Consider the following 19,550-nt stretch of genomic DNA (forward strand, 5'->3'; position numbering starts at 1 on the left):
TCTCCTGCTATCTTGTCTTTCCCTGCTGCTAAGAGGATCAACTTCCTATTTCCCAATAAAGAATAGGCTGGGCGTATCTACCTGTGACTACAAAAAAAAAGCTGTGACTTAGTTAATCAGATATCCTAGCTGAACTGACTTCCTAACTGGAGGCCAGTGTTTGATGTAGAAAACAGAACCACATCTTCAAGGCAAAGGGAAAGATAAGCTGTGGTGCAAAACGTGGCTCAACAGCGAAGAATCAGGACAAGAACCAGGCCTCTGGGGAAGAGGCAGCCACTTATTTATTTTTTGAACTCCTAAAAATGAACACACAGATCAATTAAAGAACTACCCTCAGCTCTCAGGACATCTTTATTGTGGGCAGAGTGCCCTTGAACAGCCCGCTTCAGACAGACGGCAGCAGTGCCCTGGGGATGGACCCCCAGGCTGCGAGCTCAGGCTCATTCATGGGGCAGCCACAAACTTCCCCTTTTAAAATTGAGATATTACAGAATTGGACAATCTAAACCACTAGGTAACTGATGTTACCTAGATAACAGTGCTGGGGAGTGAAGCCTGATCTCAGCTGCAGGGGAGCTGGAGGTCAGAGTGACCTCAGCCTTCAGGGCCAGTGGTCATCACCACTGTCAAGGCAGCATCTGCTTGGAGGCCATGAGCAAGTGACCACTGCTGGCTCCAAGGCCCAGCTGACAAGTCTCTGATCACCAGGGAGCTATTCACTGTGGCACACAGCAAGTGGGGCACACCAAAGGGTCTCAGCAGACATCCCAGAAGGAGCCGGGCTTGGGATAACAGTGCCACCTGCTGGGCACTCACCAGAGGCACAGGTGCTGGGGCCAGCCTTGGGGTCCCTGCCTCTGGTTGGGTGCCCTTCTCATCTGCCTTTCTCATCTGCCCTTCTCATCTGCCTTTCCCGTGCAGACCTCCCCTAGTTCCAGCACCGAACTCTGGAGGGGAGCATGTGTCATAGGGTGAGATGGACACAGCTAGCTTCTGTCCACTGGTGGCAGGGCCTTTTCCCACAGGGACAGGCTCTGGGGTTACATCAAGTTCCAAGCCAGGGGCAAGAGGAATGACTGAAGGAGCTCTGGGAGTGGGGAAAAAGAGACCAGTTTCCAAACCCATTTGTTTGCAGATAAAAAGCAGTTTTATAAACCCGCAGCCCTCTCCACATTCACTTGGTGACATTTCGGCAGAGGAAGGTGGCTTGTGGGGTGGCTGGGCAGATCCCTCACCTGGAGGCCTTGGCTATGGACGCCTCCTTCCTTCCCACATTGCCCACGTGCAGTGGGTACTTAAAGAGCAGCTGTCCCGTGTGAGGACAGAGTGGCCCACAAAGGCCTCCAGACCCCAGAGCTGCTGGATGCCAGGCTGCAGGTGTGCAGAGAACTGGGGTCCGGTACCGTGGGCCCTGCCCTCCAGGAACATGGGTCTTGGTAAAAGCCGTGGACCATGCTGTGGTCTGGCCCGTGTGGGGCCGCCTCAGTCCTACCACCAGCACCCACAACGCTGGGCGACTGCGTGTCCCTTCACGTAATTGATGTGGTTCACCTTCTAGAGGAATAAAATAAAATAGAAACATCTGGGTCTGGGGCTTCCCTGCTTCCAAATTTGTAGACTCCCAGGAAAAGATTTTTGCAGCCTCTTCTTAGTTAGGTTCTGCAGCAGTTTATCCATCTGTGTCGATCCTGTGAGCTGTAAAGACAGAGCCACCTCAGGCTAGAAGGGCGTCCGTTTCCATGCCTTCCTGGCTGAGGAGCGAGCAATGCTCAGGCCACAGATGGCCACAGCACAGACTGCCAGGACCTCATTGGAGCGCAGAAGTTTACTTTCACTCCCAGCCACTCATACTGCAGGCGCTGGTCAAGAGCTTACTCCCAATTTCACCTGTGAAAGGACTGACACTGCTTCCTGGGGCACAAATCACAGGCTCTGGGCAAATCACTAGGCCAGGGTCCAGCTGCCCTCCCTGCTCCTAGGTGGACCCAGTGGGAAGGTGGCTGTCACCCTGATGTGCTACCCCACGTACAGGTGACTGGAGGGGCTACTCACACTGCTTTGGTATCCTAAGGGCCTCGCTGTCAGGGACCGTCACCTGGTGCAGCACACCTCGGAACTGGTAAAGCACTCTGAGGCTCTTCTCCTCCCCCACACACGGGTCGTAGAACCCTGGCAGGCCCGCCTGTAAAGAACCACAGTGAGTCTGCGCTGCCTCCCTCTCTCCTCACTGTGCACGTGGAAGGAGACGTGCACTCTGGAGGTGGAACCAGTGTGACTATCAGAACCGCTTGTCCCACAGAAGCCTGCCCCAGCAGAGCACCCCGCTTCCCCAGGAAGCTAGTTCTTTGGCCTGAGCTGATCTGCCCTGGAATTCTGGAGAGTTCATACCCCAGGCTCCGAAGGCGAGACTCACATGTGCTCTAAGTGGCTTTGCCCTCTTTCTGGAACACAGCAGAGGTGAACAACACAACTGCAGGGAAGTGTGTGTTCCATTTGCTGCCACTTGCTGAGCAAACAGATTTAAGAATAAACAAATGAAGACGGCCCACGGCTCCAGCACGGGCATTACTTGGTGCATGGAGCGGATGCTGGCAACACGAAGGCCACGGCAACCAGCTGGCCGGGCGAGGCCAGGGTGCTCTTCCTCTGGTGGGAGGCCAGGGCCTGGCACTGCACCTTGGAGGCCTCCGTGAGGATGAGCTTCGAGTCTTTCACCAGGCACTGTAGGGGCACAGTCACGTCGATCACCTTCACCTTCTCACTCTTCTTGCTCTTGTCATTGACAAATTTCCCGTACCAAGCGTTCACGATGATGAGCCCTGAGGACAGACCAGTCAGTGCAGGGACAGGCCTTCTCTGGATACTTCCCTTAGGATTTTTGAGACCCCTGGAACCCATCCCAGCCCAAGAGAGGACACGCCTACTCACCCATTCTGGACTCTTCGGCCTCGATTATCCTTCGGACAGATTCCTGCATCAACCGAACCTGCCAGGAAAGACGAGAAGCACATCAGAGCCCGCTGGGATTGCTCCCCTGAGCTGGTCAGTCCCAGGCAGGTAGTCCGTGTCCAGGCCAGCACAAGTGCTCAGGGTCTGTAAGGGAAGGAGCGGATGCCCTGGTGCTCAGCTCCCCACCAGCAAGGCTCTCAGCCCTAGAGTAGGTGGCTCGGGTAACTGGGAGCTGAAATGGCAGGACGCACACAATGACCCCAGTGGGAGCAACAGCACTCAGCTCCCTTCCCAGGGATCCTGGACGAGTGGGTAGACTATACTGTTGGCATTTACAGAGATTTCACCCAAGAAGTGAACTCCCAGTGCCTCTGGAGAAAGGAACCCCCTGTCCGTGTGGGGCACCATTTAGCTGGGCTGGACTGCACTTCCCCTGCGATGGCATGTGCTCCCCCAGCTGCACACACGGGCCCTGGCCTGCTCCAGGCTGTCTGCCTGCTGCTGATGATATCCTGTGCATGCCAGCCCTCCTCTGACCACCAAGAACCCCCTGGTCCCCTGCCATTCATACAAGATATCTACTCCTTCATGTCCCAAAGAAGGCAGTACAAAATGGGAAGGAAAAGAGGAAATACCAGCTACTTTTGTGTGTGTGTGGCACTGGGGATTGAACCCAGGGGCTCTCTGAGCTACATCCTCAGCCCTGGTCTTGCTAAGTTGCTCAGGGAGGCCTTGAACTTGTGATCCTTCTGCCTCCCTCCTGAGTTGCTGGGATCACAGGCGTGGGCCACTGCACCTGGCTCTGGCTATTTTTTAAAACCCCGTTATGCCTTTGGAGAACTGTCGATATCTTCAGGACAGGGAACTAAGTCCCCAGGAGGGCATCCCACAGCAAGCATAAAGGCTATACGGTGAGGCTGCTGGGGAAGAAAAGACCAAGGCTCCGTCCGAGTCCATTGCAGGGTGCAGTGCATCCTGCAGCCAACTTGACACACAGGCTGGAGAAGAGGGTCTTTCCTGTGTTCTGGGCTCTGTGTGGCAGGAGGCTCATCCGAGGGGGTGGGCCTGCTGGATGCTGAGCACTTACAGCCGCTTCTGCCTCTTGCTTCTTCTGCAGGATGTCTGTGGCAGTGCTCTCCCTCTGCTTCTCCAGTTCCCTTTTGTGAGAGAAGCACAAGTCACATGTGAGTGCGGTGATGCTCCACAGTCCGTCCACAGGGGCCCTTGCTGGACCTGAGCCCAGCACACAGTCTGTGATCTCACTGGATTTCTGGTTCTGGTGCTTCAAGAAATATTTCCCAGGTAGTCTCAGGCGGGCCCGTGAGCTACAGGACTGCGCCGCCTTCCATTAGTTACTGTGTGGCCCTCGCTCCCTCCCCTCCGCCTCCAGGGCCTCAAGAGCCCAATGGCAGACTCCTTGGAAAGAAGACCTCACCTGGCAAGAATCTCAGGAGGTTCTGCCTGACTCTGGGCTTATTATACAGCACTTTGGGAGGAACAACTCGCACTGCTTTAGATACACAGAAACATAAAACCCACTTTCCTGTAGCAAAGCACAGGGACTTGGGGTCGGCATACTGCGTCCTGTTAGAGGACTTGACCCAGCACACTCAATAGTTCCAAGCCGCAGGCCTCCAGGGGAACTGGGAACCTGGATGGTAGTAATCCAGGGCCAGAGGGGTCCTCCGTTCTACAGGTTTGCTAAGTCTGGGGCTCCATTAAACAACATTGTTAAAAAGTGCCACAGCCCACACCCCTGGGTTTCTGTGGGGATGTTCTATGAGTTCAGGTTTCATACCGTGCCGCTTGCCCCAGGAGATCACCCACACGGACCCGCCTAGTAAGTTCCTTCCTGTGACTTCCCAACTACAGTGAGCACATACATATCCCCTGCAGGAGAACAGAACCCGCTCCTCTTAAATGCTATGCCAGGAAAAAAAATGGCTAGAGGAAAAAGGAGAACTTTCTTTTGGTCATGGTTTAGAGTACCGACTTTATACACCAACTCTAGCCCTTCCTGAAAGTAAGAATGACAAATCAAGGGGACAGTTCTGCTGCTGCTGGGTAGGGTTTACTGTAGACCTGTGAGGACCCGGATGCCATGCCAAGTACTTTATATGCGTTAACTAGTTTAGTTTTCCTAATAACCCCATGACATGTCTGAAACTCACTTTTCTTTCTGAGCCCTGAGGTATGGTTTGATGATCAGACGGTGCATAGCAAAGTAGATAATGAGAGGCCCCACAGTGGCATAGAACACGGCGCTGGGCAGCAGCTGGTCCGTCAGGTGGATAGGGAAGAAGTAGGTCTGACTGGCCCTGTTTAGCCTGGGGAGAAACAAAACCAAAACACCCAGTTTAAGTCAGGTTTTCTAGTGAAGGCTGATGGGTCCCAGCCACAGGAAGCAGGCCTGAGGTACCACAGCACCAGTTCAAGGGATCCCAGTACCTACTGGCTTTACCCTCCCTCTGCTGGTTCCATTCCAAAGGTTAGTTGCCAGATGTGACAGATGTGGCAGAAGAAGGGACTGTTAGGTGTGGACCTCAAGACGAAGCCCTAGAATTAACAATCAGAGCAACTGTCCCCTGTGGCTGTGCTGGGTCACAGGACCCAGAGGACAGGTGTCTTGGAGAGACATGTTCTAAGAAAGTCTGTGAAGATTTCAAGTTAGCGAATTAAGGAGGCTTTGCTCCCAGTGATGGCTGAGTAGTTTGGGCTAGATTGATGGTGCTAACGAGAGCACCCATGAACTCAGCCACATGTTACAAAACAAAGGTGATCAGATCCATCCATTCTCCCATCCATCAGTCAAGAGTCTTGCTCTGTAGCCCAAGCTGGCCTTGAACTCCTGGGCTCAAACAATCCTTTTGCCTCAGCCTCCCCAGGTGCCACTACACTGGGCCTGTTTTTGTTTTACTTTAAACCAAAGCTTTGCTGAGCATTGTGGCTCATGCCTATAAACCCAGTGATTCAGGAGGCTGAGGCAGGAGGATTGCAAGTTCAAAGCCAGCCTCATTACCTTAATGAGGCCCTAAACAACTTAGCGAGACCCTGTCTCAAAATAAAAAATAAAGGGCTGGGGTTGTGGCTCAGAGGTAGAGCGTGCCTAGCATGCATGAGGCACTGGGTTGGATCCTCAGCACCACATAAAGTGATATAAAGACATTGGGTCCAACTATAACTGAAAAATAAATGTATATATATATTTTTTGGGACTGGGGTTGTGGTTCAGTGGTAGAGCGCTTGCCTAGCATGTGTGAGGCACTGGGTTCAATTCTCAGCACCACATATAAATAAATAAAGGTCCATCAACAACTAATAAAATATAAATAAATAAATAAGGCTGGGGTTGTGGCTCAGTGCTTACCCAGCATGTGTAAGAAATTGGGTTTGATTTTCAGCACCACATATAAATAAATAAAATAAAAGTCCATTAACAACTAAAAAAAATAAACAAAAAAGAGCATCTAAAAATAAATACATAAACAAAAGGGGCTGGAGATGTGTCTCAGGGGTTAAGTGTCCCTGGGTTCAATCCCTGGTACAATCAATCAACCAACCAACCAACCAACCAACCAACCAACCAACCAATCAATCAAATCAATCTACTATCAGAGTTGGAGATGTTAGCATTCCTCTCATTGACAGAACTTTCTCCCCAGATCATTAAAACCATAGTAATTCTCAACACTGGGGTTGGGGTTGTAGCTCAGTGGACATGTGAGGCACTGAGTTCAATCCTTAGCACCATATAAAAATAAATAAAATAGAGGTATTGTGTAAAAATAAATAAATAAATAAAAATAAAAATTCTCAACATTTTGTCATCTTGATTTAACTGGCATTTGTGAAACACTATATGTAACAATTACAGAACACACGTTCATTTCAGCTGCACATGGTATATTCATCTGGATTAATGTTGGGCCATAAAACAACTCTCAATAGGACTGAGCTGGGCATAGCTGTCAACCAGCGACTTGGAGGCTGAGGCCTTATCTCTAAATAAAATATAAAAAAGAGGTGTGGGGGGGCTAGGGTTGTGGCTCAGTGGTAGAGTGCTTGCCTAGCATGTGTGGAGCAGTGGGTGTGATTCTCAGCACCATATAAAATTAAAAAAATAAGAAATGGATAGGGATGTTTCAGTGGTTAAGCGTTCCTGGGTTCAAACTCCAGGACCCAAAACAAACAAACAAAACAAAACAGGGCTGGGGATATAGCTCAGCTGGTAGAGTGCTTGCCTAGCATGCACAAGGCCCTGGGTTTAATCCCTAGCAACACACACACACACACACACACACACACACACACACACACACACAAGAAATACAAAATGTGTAAGTAAGAGAAAATTAACCAGGTTCTACCCAAAGATAAGTTCTTGCTATACTAAGAGAAAGTGGGGAGGACACACGTTAGGAAACAATAGGAAAGAGGGCTGCATGCAGGTGACCAGAGGGAGAAGATGGGCTGTTAGCCTACTTCATGCTGTCAGATCTGACACCTGGATGAAATGGATGCACTCCTTGAGAAACACAGAATAACACAGTCAAGGTAAGATGAAACAAAAGGTACAAAGTCCTATATATTTACAAAAGTAATTGAATTAACTACCAAGAACCTTCCTATATAGAAAATTCAGACTGGGATGATCTTACTGGTGAATCTTTACCAAAGAGGAGGAGGAGATAACACCAATCTTATGCAAATTCTTTGAGAAAGCAGAGGAGACATATTTCTAACTTACTTTATGAAGCTGGCACAACTGATCTTGAAACCTGACAAGTACATAATAAAAATGGAAAAAACCATAGCCCAATACCCTTCACAGCATCCCTAGTAAAATGCAGTAAATCACAGTGAGCAATGTATAAAGGGATTATCAGGATTACAGGGACTCCCTAGGAACATGGTGATGTTGGTTTAAAACTAAAACATTTATGTGATTCCTCCAATAAACAGAATATAAGAGCACACTTATCAAAGACAGAAAATCTGCTTTGGTTGAAAATATGGTGCCTTCTGACAAAACTTTGGTTCATACAGGTGAGGCATCCCTAATATGAAAATCCAAAATGTTCCAAAATCCCCAACTTTTTTCCCAAGTAGAAAGTTCCACACTGACTTCATGTGCAAAAATAGTATATGAAATTACCTTCAGGCTATATGAATCAGATACATATGAATCATACTTTGATCCCACTCCTTCTCATTAGGTCTATGCAAAGGTTCCAAAATCTGAAAAAATCCTAAGCATTTCAGATAAGGGATATTCAACCTCTATACCAATTCAGTTGGAACAATTTAGCTGGAAAAACTCAGATGAATGTAAATGTTTCTTTCCAAAAATATAGGGTTATACTCTTGGGATGAGAACCCAATTTGGATATGTTAGATGTCATTCAGCATCTGCACAGGAGCAGTGTTGGAACAGACTAAATCACAGGCTACTCTGTAGGGCTTTTGTTTTTTTGTGTGTGGGGTTCTAGGGATTGAACCAGGAGTGCTTTACCACTGAGCTATATTCCCAGTCTTTTTAAATTTTTTTTTAGCTGTAGTCAGACACAATACCTTTATTTTGTTTACTTTTATATAGTGCTGAGGATCAAATGCAGCGCCTCACACATGTTAGGCGAGTGCTCTACCTCTGAGCCACAACCTCAGCCCCTATTTCCAGTCCTTTTTATTCTTTATTTTGAGACAGGGTCTTGCAAAGTTGTTGAGGCTGGCCTCAAATTTGTGATCCTTCTGCTTCAGCCTCCTGAGTTGTTGGATGAGCCCAGTTCCTTACATATACTTTAAACCATCTCTTGATTACCTATGATATCTAACACAATGTAAATGCTGTATAAATAATCATTACACTATACTGTATAGGGAATAATAACAAGAAATAAATCTACCCATGTTCAGTACAGTGCAATTTTTTTCCTCCAAATATTTTCCGCCTGACATTGCATAAATCCATAGAACTGGAACTCCTCACTACAGAGGGCTCACTGTGAGTAGGAGCTAGAGATTTAGGAAGTGGTCCACACTTGGGCTCTTGAGGTGTGAGTCCTTGGTACATGAAGCCATGAGGCCAGAGGAGCCTATTTGTCTGACAGAGTACCCAGAGAGAGGACTGTGTTCCACGTGATGTCTCCAGGGAAAAGTTTGGGAGAAAAGGAGAATTTGCTGGTCAGAAAAACCAGAGAAAGAACACTATATCCCAGGATCCCAGGGCAGGGAGGGCGTACGGGAGCGTGGAGCAGCCATAGGCAGCATCTGCAGAGACCAAGCAAGACGAGAAGAGTTGTCCTCTGGTCTGCTGTAGGAGGGAGGGTCCCCACTGCTGGCTGCTTCTGGAAAGGGCTTGGGAACAGAGCCCAACAGGAGGAGGTTAGAAGGAAAGCCAGCAAACTCAGATAACACTTCTGAAAATGAGAGTCAGGGTAGGGGCTGGCATGGGGAAAAGGGTGCTTGTGCTCACGGTGCATCCGGGGAGATGACAAGCTGATGCTGCAGGTGCTCGGGTGGTGCCACTCCACGCAGGAGCTGCAGGCAGCATCAGGCCGCCTGGCAGTCAGCCAGTACCTTCAGAGAAGGAGGCGCAGAGACCCAGACCTTCCTAACTCACTGCGAGACTTCTGCACTCCCTGACCTCTACTTATGCACCCAAGGCAGAAGTCAACCACATCTATAAAACTACAAAGCAAAGGCTAGCTCATTTTGACTCAGGTTAGCCCAGCTGAGGGAAGCGGCCAAGTGTTCCCTGGCCAGAAAGACAGGAGTTCAACTTACTTGACTTTGAGAGAAACGCCCTGTGGGACTCCAACACTGACAGCAGCACCCAAGACACTATGCCTGGAGATCTTCCTCTCAGCTCCGTACTCTACCACGGTCCCGAAGAAGCCTGCCCTGCAGGATGCAGAGGGCGGCGATCAGTGCCCACATCCCTCCAGCACTACCTGATGGGTAGCTACCATTTGAGAACAGAGACTGGGCCCCCATTCTGCCCCGCCACTACCCACAGGAGAAGATTCCTGACTGATGTTGAGCTGCTAATGGAACAGCATCAAGACACTGGGGAGGTTCTCCTGCAGAGCAGCCAGGGTACTCCAGGCTAGACCAGGGAGCAGCAAAGCCCTCCCCACGTGGCAGGAGGCACTCAAGGAGCAATGGACAAAGAGGTCAGAGGTCACACCCTTCTGCCTGGGGCTCTGTCAACCCCCACCACTGGCTCTACCGAGACCCTCCTTAGAGCCTGAGGCTTCCCCAGTGGCCAGGTTGGGACTTACTTGAGGGACCCTTTCACACGCGTCTGGTCATCATCTTGGAACTTGTGCTGATAGCTGATCAGTGCAAAGGAGTGGGGGATCCCCAGCTGAGGAGACAGGGGACGGAAATGGACTCAGGGCTGGTTCTCATGGATCTGCACAAAGGTGGCATCTACCCTCGCAAGAGTGGCCGGGCGTCCACTTGCACAGGTCTTTATGTAGCCATGCAAGTAATATGAAAATTTATCAGCAGCCAGTATGGTCAGCAGTCTTGTAATGACGGGTACATTCCAGAAACATGCTGCCAGGTGACTGTTGTTCTGTGGACATTACTAGTGTATTCCTTCATCTGACAGTTAAGACCTCACCGAGACGTTCTTACAGGGCCACTGACGTATACGAGCTCGGTCACTGACTGAAACATTACATAGCGTGTGACCAGAGGAGCTGGGAGAAGGGCTGGGATAGCTCAGCGCCCTTGTCGAACATGCACAAGGCGCTGGGTTCCATCCCAGCATCATAAAACCAAATCAAACCAGGAGACTTCACATAAAAAAAAAAATCTAGTTTTCTGGCTTCTTTTGGGGAGAAAGAACAAAACAAAACAAAACAATACCCTTTCCCTCAATTTCTGGCAACACCAAGCCCATGTTGCTGGTAGCAGCAAGAGGTGTGAGCCAAGGAGCAGCTGCCCAGGGCGCCTCTTCCCTGGAGCCTCTGAGTGCACCCTTCTGTCCAGGGCTCTATCTGTCAATCATGGCTCCTGTCCTAATGCTGTGGGCTTCTGATGACGATGTCAAAATGCTATTTTGCTTTTTGATGATCTGAACAGGGCCACATGGGCCACCAGAAAACAAAAGTCCTTACGCCGGGAATTCTGAAAGAAGTTTCCTAAGTGTCTGCAGCCCTGCAGCCCTGCCCTGCAGGTCCCCTGGTGTTAGATGTGAGAAGGTGATCAGGGTGCAGGACTGAAGGGCACAGTGAGTGCACGGGAGAGGCAGTCCTTTTGAGCTGTGTCCTCAAGAGACTGCAATTCTTTGGCTCACCTGCAGGGCCACAGTGAAGTGGCTGGTCTTAGTGTCTCGGACGATGCTTGTGTTCATGGCTGACTGGATACCCCATCGCCACTGCAGGTAGCCCACTGTGTTCTTGTCCAGGTTCCGAGCTAGGACAGTTGTAAGGCCAGGACGGATGCCACGGGATGAAAACTGCAGAGCACAGTTTGTCGTCACAAAGCTGGGGGGACACAGAAAGGGTCTGGATGACACCTGCTCTCAGCTGTTCTCTGTCATTTCCTAAGACCTCATTCATAATCACTCCGTGAATCCCTGGACCAGCTCCCAGCAAGGATGGTGGTGGACCACAGGACATGGGAGGGAGGCATGGTGGAACCTTCTAGGACTTTGCCTGGCAACCTGCACTACCCTGTCCACCCTAACTTTAGACTGCTGTGTCCCCACACTAATGGACAGCAGTCCTGCTCCAGGTCAGTGACTGGAGGGTGCTCTCAGAGGCAGCCCGGGGCAATGTTCTTGAATGCTGCTGCACACTCACTGGAGCTGGCGCCTGTGCCAGGCACCTGGCTTACAGTGCAGGCTGGAGGGTGAGCAGTCTTCCCTAGGCCATGGATGTGTAGCAGAATCTTCCTGGGGCCCAGGCATCAGTATATTTTTAAAAAATGCCCAGGTGATCCTGGTGTACACCTGCATTGTGAACTCCCGACTTAAGCTACTGGAAAATCTGTGAACAGCTCTGAGGTTTGCTTCCAAGGTGGTACAGCCCCATCTTCTGGTTAAAAAAGGGTATTTCCCTAACAGGACTCAGAGCTTGGCTGCAGAGCTAGGATGTGAGCGGGAAACAGCCCAGCACTCACTCTGGCCACTGACAGCAAGTCCTACCAGCATCACTCCCTTACCCACTGCTGAGGCTTCCTTTGGCCAAATGAGCCAAGAGCCCACTCTTCACTCGCCACAGGTCCCAACCCAACCCTCTTGTCATTCTCAAGCCATGCTCAAGAAGGGCCACACATTTTTAAGCTTTAGCCACACTGGGTTAAGTGAGCAAGGAGAGAGAAGACAGAAAGTGATCTCTAGAATTCTAAGAGGAAGTGACTACTTTTTCTTGGGATAGGGTCTCACTCTGTTGTCCAGGCTGGCTTCCTGCCACGCCCTCTAGAGCTGGGATCACAGATGCCTGCCACCATGGCCCACTTCACAACCTCTGACTGTGGCATGGACATGCAAATAACTTAAAGCATGGGGCAGGAAGTCTGTAGAGTGGACTTACCTTGTCTGGTCACTGTACAGTAATAAACTGGCACCCCTGTTTATAAACCATCCCCACTATTTATACACAAGTCACCCTTGTTCATAAATCAAGATTCTCAGTCTGATAAACTCTGGTGCTACAACACATTCTATTTCCAGACCTGTAAAAGCTGACAACCAGCCAGATCCCTGGTGACCACATTGGATAGACACTTTGAGGCCAAACCAGAGCAAAATGATAAAAAAAAAATTTCCTCAGTGATGTTTCTAAGTCTGTCTGAAGACTTACCTGAGGAGGCCTTGAAATAACTAGATTCCTAGTTCCCTCCTTCAGAGGACTGAATTCAGTTTTTCATCAGCACCGGGGTGACAATTCTAAACAGACAAGGTTAGGCCAACACTGCCATGCACACACAGGTAATCGCCCCACATCCTGGTTAATGGTTTCAGCCCTGTCCCCTTCGCAGACCTGTGAACCCAATTTTAGAGCAGTGGCCTGCAGGGTCTTGGTCCATCTTTTTTGTGGTGTGTGGCTCTTCGGACTAAACCTTGGGAAGCTCTACCATTGAGCTAAGTTGCCTAGGTTGCCCAGGCTGGCCTTGAACTTTGACCCTTCTACCTCCATCTCCCAAGCCGCTAGGATAACAGGCATGGCTACTGGGCCTGGCCATGATCCCTCTATCTTGTGTTCTCTGCTTATACCACATGCCATGTGCTCCCGGGGGGCTCTTGCACCCAAGTTCTCTCACAACACTTCTTACTCTGTGTGCCAGCCTGATTCTTGGACCCGCCTTGCTCCCTATCCACAACGCACTGACCAACCAGCCTGGCTAGCAGAATCTGAGTGATCCTAATAGGTCCAAAGACACACCCCAGCGGAAACGGAATAGCTTTCTCATCAACACCTGCTCTGCCCCAGGACACCTTCAGCTCTACTTTCCTCAGAGGAAAGAGATGTGATTTACCTCCCTCCCAAATCCTTGATCTGAGCTTGCAGAGACACCTGTGACCCCATCACATGGGAAAGGAGGACACTGTGCTGTTCTACAAGGGACAACGGTGCACAGTCCAAGGAGTATGACATTGCTGCAGCCACAGAGATGAAGAAAGCAGGGACTGGGCAGAGCTCTGGCATATGTGAGTCCAACTGATTACCAGGCAGTTCAATATCTCCTGGGACAAAGAAATGACCCACATGTCGTAAGCATCTCAGACTGCTGACTTACAAAGGTATTTTTCATTGTCTTGTGGTTCTTAGAGGACCATGAGGTCAAAGGTGGGGAGACTTCTTAGCACAGAGGAGAGGCCTGGCTGGGCTGGGGCCAGAATTAGCCTCCCACCCCCCAATCTGGTGCCCTTTCCAACCTGCAGGCTGCCAGGCTGCATGTTGGTGCCAGGCCTCTGCCCCATGGTGCTCAATAACCTTGTAGGATGATGAAAAAAAGAAGTCCAAATGACCTTGACCATGAGAACACACAGATTCTGGTCTTCTAAATGCAGACCACCAAAGAGTAGTTATCTCATCTCTTATATTTACCATCTTGGTGTGAGATTACGGAACAGCTTGAGACCAAATAAAGGCCCCTGGAGATCTCCAGCTCCAAATTCCAACTGTTTGAAAAAGAAAGAAATAATTAATTAATAATTAATTAATAGTGACCCAGGTCTCAAATGTGTACCCTGGTCAGAATTCCTTTGTTTGCTTCAATGTTCTTGCCAGGGCTCTAAATAGAGGGAGCACCAGGTTCATGCTGCTCTACCCTTACCCCTGCCCACTGGAGCTGATAGCTTCCCCAGGCCTGCCTGGAGGCCCAGGCAGCAGTAGGGGGTTCCTCAAAAATAACACTGCTGGCCTCAGACCCACCTCCTGCTCAGTCAGAATAGGAGAGCAGTCTGCTCCTCTTGACCCACTGATGTTCTGCTTTGGTCAGGTGTGCCACCACCCCCACACCATGGTGCCAACTCCTTTACTCTGAAGTTCCTACAGGACTGGATGTGGGCCTCAGGGGTCTGATGTTAAAGCCCAACAGCAGTTCTCCGCTTGCAAGGCCTTAGAAGTCACAGCTAGCAGTGGCTGCCTCATGTACTCGCATAGGTGACTCTCAAGGCAAGTCTCAATGTTAATTTGATGCAGCTTAGGACTTGGCAGAACTGGATGCTACAAGATCAACTAGCAGTGGGCCAGGGCCCCAAGACAGGCATGGCCTCCTGTCCCTGAAGGAATTCGGGTCAGCCCACAAGGACTGCTAGAAGGAAAGATGCTGAGCTTCTATAGAGGCTGGATTTCTGGAACTGGCATCTGAAGGACATCTTATCCTAGCTTTAAACTGTTCAGCAGACTGGCAGGACTCTTCAGATGGGACCAACATCTAAAAGTCTGATATCCAGTACCTGGCTTCACAACGACATGGTCACCCCCTGCCACTGTGAGGGTTAACTTTTAGAGGGCACATATTAAAAAATAAGGCTTGGCATGGACAATATGATCCAGCCTCATGGCAGTCTTACCTCTCCCCAGCCCTTTGCAGAGGTGACACGGCGGAGTGCGAAGTTAATGGAACCCCCACCATTGCCATTCTGGGTCGAGAGGCTTCCAGAGAGGATGGCTGTGTCTGTGGCCGTCAAAGGTGCCTAGAAAAAAGACACTGGCTGTAACAAGTGAACTCAAGCAACAGGAAGCGCAATGCCAGCAGTCTGATGACTCCTCTGTAGACACATGGCCAAAGGCACAGAGACAGCAGGTCCGATGTGAAGAGCCCTGCAGCCACCTCAACCACTGCACTGTTATTTGAACTGCATGTGGCCATGAAGGTGAAATGTTTTGTAAAAGCTTAGTGGGGAAAATTGAAAAAACCACAGAAACCCAGGGTTAAATAATGGGTCGTTAGTGTGCCCATGTGTGGAAGTGCACAGTGATTCTATATTGTGCCTCCCACTGTAGGCTACCTGAGCCTCTCCAGTACCTGTATGCCATCAGGTTCTGGAAGGGACTGAAAAACCTTTCAATAGCATGTGCGAAGGCACAAAGCTCTAGGAGAGGGCAAGTGTCCCTTTGTCAATCCATGTTGCAGGCTTATGTACTTGAGAATCAATAAAGAGCTAAGGAGGTGGAGACCTGCAGTAGTCCTCAGTGGAAAGGCCTGGCTTTGTCGTATCCAAATATTGGGCAAAGGTGACATTTCAGTGACCCCAGGGCTCAGGGGCAGAGATGCTATAACCTGCCAGCACATAATGGCATGTAAGAAAACCAGTTCTTAGAATTATCCACGGAGGTCTGCCTTCTCTCCTAAAATCATCAGGACCTTGGGCTTCTAGGTCTCCCAGACCATTAATGTCCCTGAGACCCTGCAGCCTGAAAGCCCCAGATTGGCACGCATGCTGGCTCATGTGTGGACAGAGCGGTAACAGACATGGCTGTGACTGCAGCTGGCTTTCCTTTAAAGTGGCTAATTGCATGCTTTCATAAATAAAGATGAGAAAAACCCCAGGCAAACTCTCATTCCAGCTGCTGGGGGTGCTGTGCCTCATTAACTCAGGCCTGTGTGGTACCAAGAGAGGTGTTTGTGTGCTTTACCTCAATGGACTGGGATATGTGCATTTTATTGATTTCAATCTGTGGAAAGCCACTTCCAGATACATCTTCATACTCCTCATCATAGCGATCAAAAAGGTCAGTGGCATCTACTCCAACGCTGATGGTTCCCTGGGGCAGAAAAATAAGCAGTCAGCATGAAGGGGTGGTATCTGTGGAATGAAGGGCAATTCAAGCACAAGCTCAGTTTAACTGAACTGGGCATCTGGCTTCACAGTCCCTGGGCTTGGGCATGACATTCCACCATGCAGCCACGCAAGTGTGAATGTCACAGTTTATAAACCACATAGCTGAAGGGTACCAGGGACTTCCAGAGCTAGGAAGTAGTGTTCTGGCCAGGAGAACCAGTCTGCAGAGCAACTACATGCCAAAGACAAGTGTTAGTACAAGGAAAGCGAGGTTAGCTGGGCACAGAGGTGCACACCTGTACTCCCAGACACTCGGGTGGCCAAGGCAGGAGGATCACAAGTTCAAGGCCAACCTCAGCAACTTAGTGAGACCCTGTCTCAAAGTAAAAAAATTAAAAAGAGCTGGGAATTAAGCTCAGTGGTAAAGTCCCTGGTTCAAACCCCAGTACCAAAATCAAAACCAAACCAAACAAAAAGAAAAGAAAACTTCTCGAGTATGGCCTGACCTGAGCTTCAAAACAAAACAGGATTCCTGGATGCTTGGGACCACCTAGAAATTATCTACTTGGATTAACCATTTTTTTCCTAAACACTCTTATACCATAGAACTACCTTAAAAACTCTTTTCTTTGGCAGATTTTAAAATTTCTCTGCCTTGGGCTGGGACTGTAGCTCAGTGGTAGAGTGCCCACCTTGCAGGTGTGAGGCACTGGGTTCAATCCTCAGCACCACATAAATAATAAATAAAGATATTGTGTCCAACTACAAAAAAATAAAAAAATATATTTAAAAAAATTGCACTGCCTTTTAAAGTAATTTGAAAATTAAGTTAGGAGGGGCTGGCTGGGGTTGTGGCTCAGTGGTGGAGTGCTCATCCAGTACATGTGAGGTACTGGGTTCAAACCTCAGCACCACATAAAAATGAAATAAAGATATTGTGTCCACCTACAACTAATATTAAAAAAAAAAGGTTATGAGAAACATAAGACCACATTCTCTCAAGAAATACTAAACTGACAGGCATGGTGGTGCCTTTCTGTAATCCCAGCAATTCGGGAGGCTAAAGCTAGAGAATTGCAAGTTCAAGGTCAGCCTCAGCAAATTAGCAAGACCCTGTCTCTAAATAAAAACTAAAAATGGCTGGGGATGTGGCTCAGTGGTTAAGCTCCTCTGGGTTCAATCCCTGGTACAAAAAAACAAAAACAAGAACAAAAACAAAAAACAACCCAACCAAAAACCAAAAAACTAAAATTTTGTTGACTGATAAAAATGCTCATGGGCTGGGGATGTGGCTCAAGCGGTAGCGCGCTCGCCTGGCATGCGTGCGACCCGGGTTCGATCCTCAGCACCACATACCAACAAAGATGTTGTGTCCGCCGAGAACTAAAAAATAAATATTAAAAATTCTCTCTCTCTCTCTCTCCTCTCTCACTCTCTCTTTAAAAAAAAAAATGCTCATTACTTAGAAAAATCAACAGTCATTATTTTCTTTCATAGTCCAAAGACTTTCCAAACAGGTATATATATTAATTAACCCATGTACAGAAACATGACCACACATACTTTTATTAAATTCTCTGCAGCCCATTTTTAAATAGAACTTTACTAAGGTAAAATTTATATCTAATATAAACTGCACATATCTGAAGTGCATACTTGAAAGAATTTTGACATATGAATACATTTGTGAAACCACATCTGAAGCTTGAGACACAAGCCAGGTGTGGTGGCATACACCTGTAATCCCAGCAATTTAGGAAGATGAGGCAGGAAGATCACAAGTTTGAGGCCAGCCTTGGCAACTTAGAGAGGCCCTGTCTGGAAATTAAAAAAAAAAAAAAAAAAAAAAAAAAGGAAAAGAAAAAGGAAACAGGATGTAGCTCACTGTACTGCTTATGTAGTAATGCAAGGCCCTGGTATTAATCTCTAGTGCCATGAAAAGAAAAAAAAGATAACAAAAAAAAAAAACCAGATGCAGAACATTCCCATCACTCCAAAGGTAGCTGCTGACAGTGTTTTAATTTTAAACAGTGAAGAAAGGCACCCCTGAAAGGGGATGTGTGGACAAAGTCGTGAGAGGAGCGAGGGCCAGCCTCTGCGGGCAATTGTGCAGGAGCCAGAGGCTGCTGGGGCGGAGCCAGAGGGGAGGCACAGCTCGGACACAGGGAGCAGAGCTCGGACACAGGGAGCAGAGCTCGGACACAGAACGCTTCCCAAAGGCTCCTGCGTTAGAGGCTTCAGCTGGGCGTGTTGGCACCTGGGGTAGTTCCAGCTACTTAGGAAGTTGAGGCAGGGAGTTTGAGGTGTTGGGCAACATGACAAGACCCCCATCTAAAAAAGAAAAAAAAGGATTGGTATCCAGCTTCACGATATTGGGGTGGGGTGTGGAACCTAAGAGGTGGGGCAGAGTGGGAAGGTTCTAGATCACTGGGGTGTGTCCTTGAAGGGACTGTGAGACCCTGTTCTCCTTCTCTTTCTTGTTCAGGCCAGGGGGTAGGCGATTTTGCTTTACAATGAGCTCCCTACCATGATATACCACAAGTGGCAAAGAGGCCAACTGACCAAGGATCAAATGTCCAAAACTGTCAGGTGCAGTGGCACACACCTGTAATCCCAGCAGCTTGGTGGGTTGAGGCAGGAGGATTCCAAGTTTGAGACCAGCCTTAGCAATTTAGCAAAACCTTATCTTAAAATAAAAAGGGCTGGAAATATGGCTCAGTGGTAGAGCACCTCTGGGTTCAATTCCCAGTACTGCAACCAATCAATTCTCCACAGCTGGGAGCCGGATAAACCTGATCTGTTCAAAAGTTGATTACTTAGGTCTGTTACAGTAATGGAAACCTGGCTCTAGGATGAGTTTGTGGGGGGCGATGCATAGGTGGTCGCACAGATGTCACAGGTGGGGTTTTCCTAGGACCACACCAGTTTAACACTGTTGTTTCTGTTGGCCTTAATTTTTTTTTTTTCAAAGTACCACCATCATCAATAGCTGCCTTAAACTAGATGCCTGAATGGGTTTACCAGACTGCTCTTCCCCCTGTCCTTGTATCATCTGCCCTGGTCTCCTTGTCTGCTGGCATTAGAGGCATAGGGCCTTTGGAAATGATCAGAAGCCCTATCATGTTTCCCCCTGTCTCTTTTTGAGGCACTGGTTTCGAACTGAGGGCCTTGCACATGAATGTAGCTTTACCTTTGAGCTATATTCTCAGGCCCCCCCTTTTAATTTTGAAACAGGGTCTTGCTAAGCTTCTCAGGCAGGCTGGCATGGAACTTGTGATTCTCCCTGCCTCAGCCACCATGCCTGCCTCTTCTCCCATCTCTTTCCAGATGAAACAAGACAGCACACTCCCTT

General features: G+C 48.8%; 1 protein-coding gene across 1 annotated transcript in view; it reads right to left on the reverse strand.

Moving 5' to 3' along the window:
• Positions 1 to 302: 302 nt before the first annotated feature.
• Dnajc11 (DnaJ heat shock protein family (Hsp40) member C11) overlaps positions 303 to 19,550 on the reverse strand; it is a 62,549-nt gene continuing 43,301 nt past the window's right edge. Inside the window, exons 5-16 of the mRNA XM_077803734.1 lie at positions 16,053 to 16,181; positions 14,987 to 15,109; positions 14,016 to 14,089; positions 11,258 to 11,447; positions 10,233 to 10,318; positions 9,736 to 9,852; positions 5,124 to 5,279; positions 4,040 to 4,109; positions 2,932 to 2,989; positions 2,680 to 2,822; positions 2,056 to 2,185; positions 303 to 1,698 (exon numbers count right to left, since the gene is read on the reverse strand). Of these exons, the coding sequence (XP_077659860.1) occupies positions 1,673 to 1,698; positions 2,056 to 2,185; positions 2,680 to 2,822; positions 2,932 to 2,989; positions 4,040 to 4,109; positions 5,124 to 5,279; positions 9,736 to 9,852; positions 10,233 to 10,318; positions 11,258 to 11,447; positions 14,016 to 14,089; positions 14,987 to 15,109; positions 16,053 to 16,181 (1,302 nt within the window). The 3' untranslated portion in view covers positions 303 to 1,672. The remainder of the gene's footprint in view (positions 1,699 to 2,055; positions 2,186 to 2,679; positions 2,823 to 2,931; positions 2,990 to 4,039; positions 4,110 to 5,123; positions 5,280 to 9,735; positions 9,853 to 10,232; positions 10,319 to 11,257; positions 11,448 to 14,015; positions 14,090 to 14,986; positions 15,110 to 16,052; positions 16,182 to 19,550) is intronic.

The sequence above is a fragment of the Urocitellus parryii genome, chromosome 11 (assembly GCF_045843805.1).
Source record: "Urocitellus parryii isolate mUroPar1 chromosome 11, mUroPar1.hap1, whole genome shotgun sequence".
NCBI classification, from domain to species: domain Eukaryota; kingdom Metazoa; phylum Chordata; class Mammalia; order Rodentia; family Sciuridae; genus Urocitellus; species Urocitellus parryii.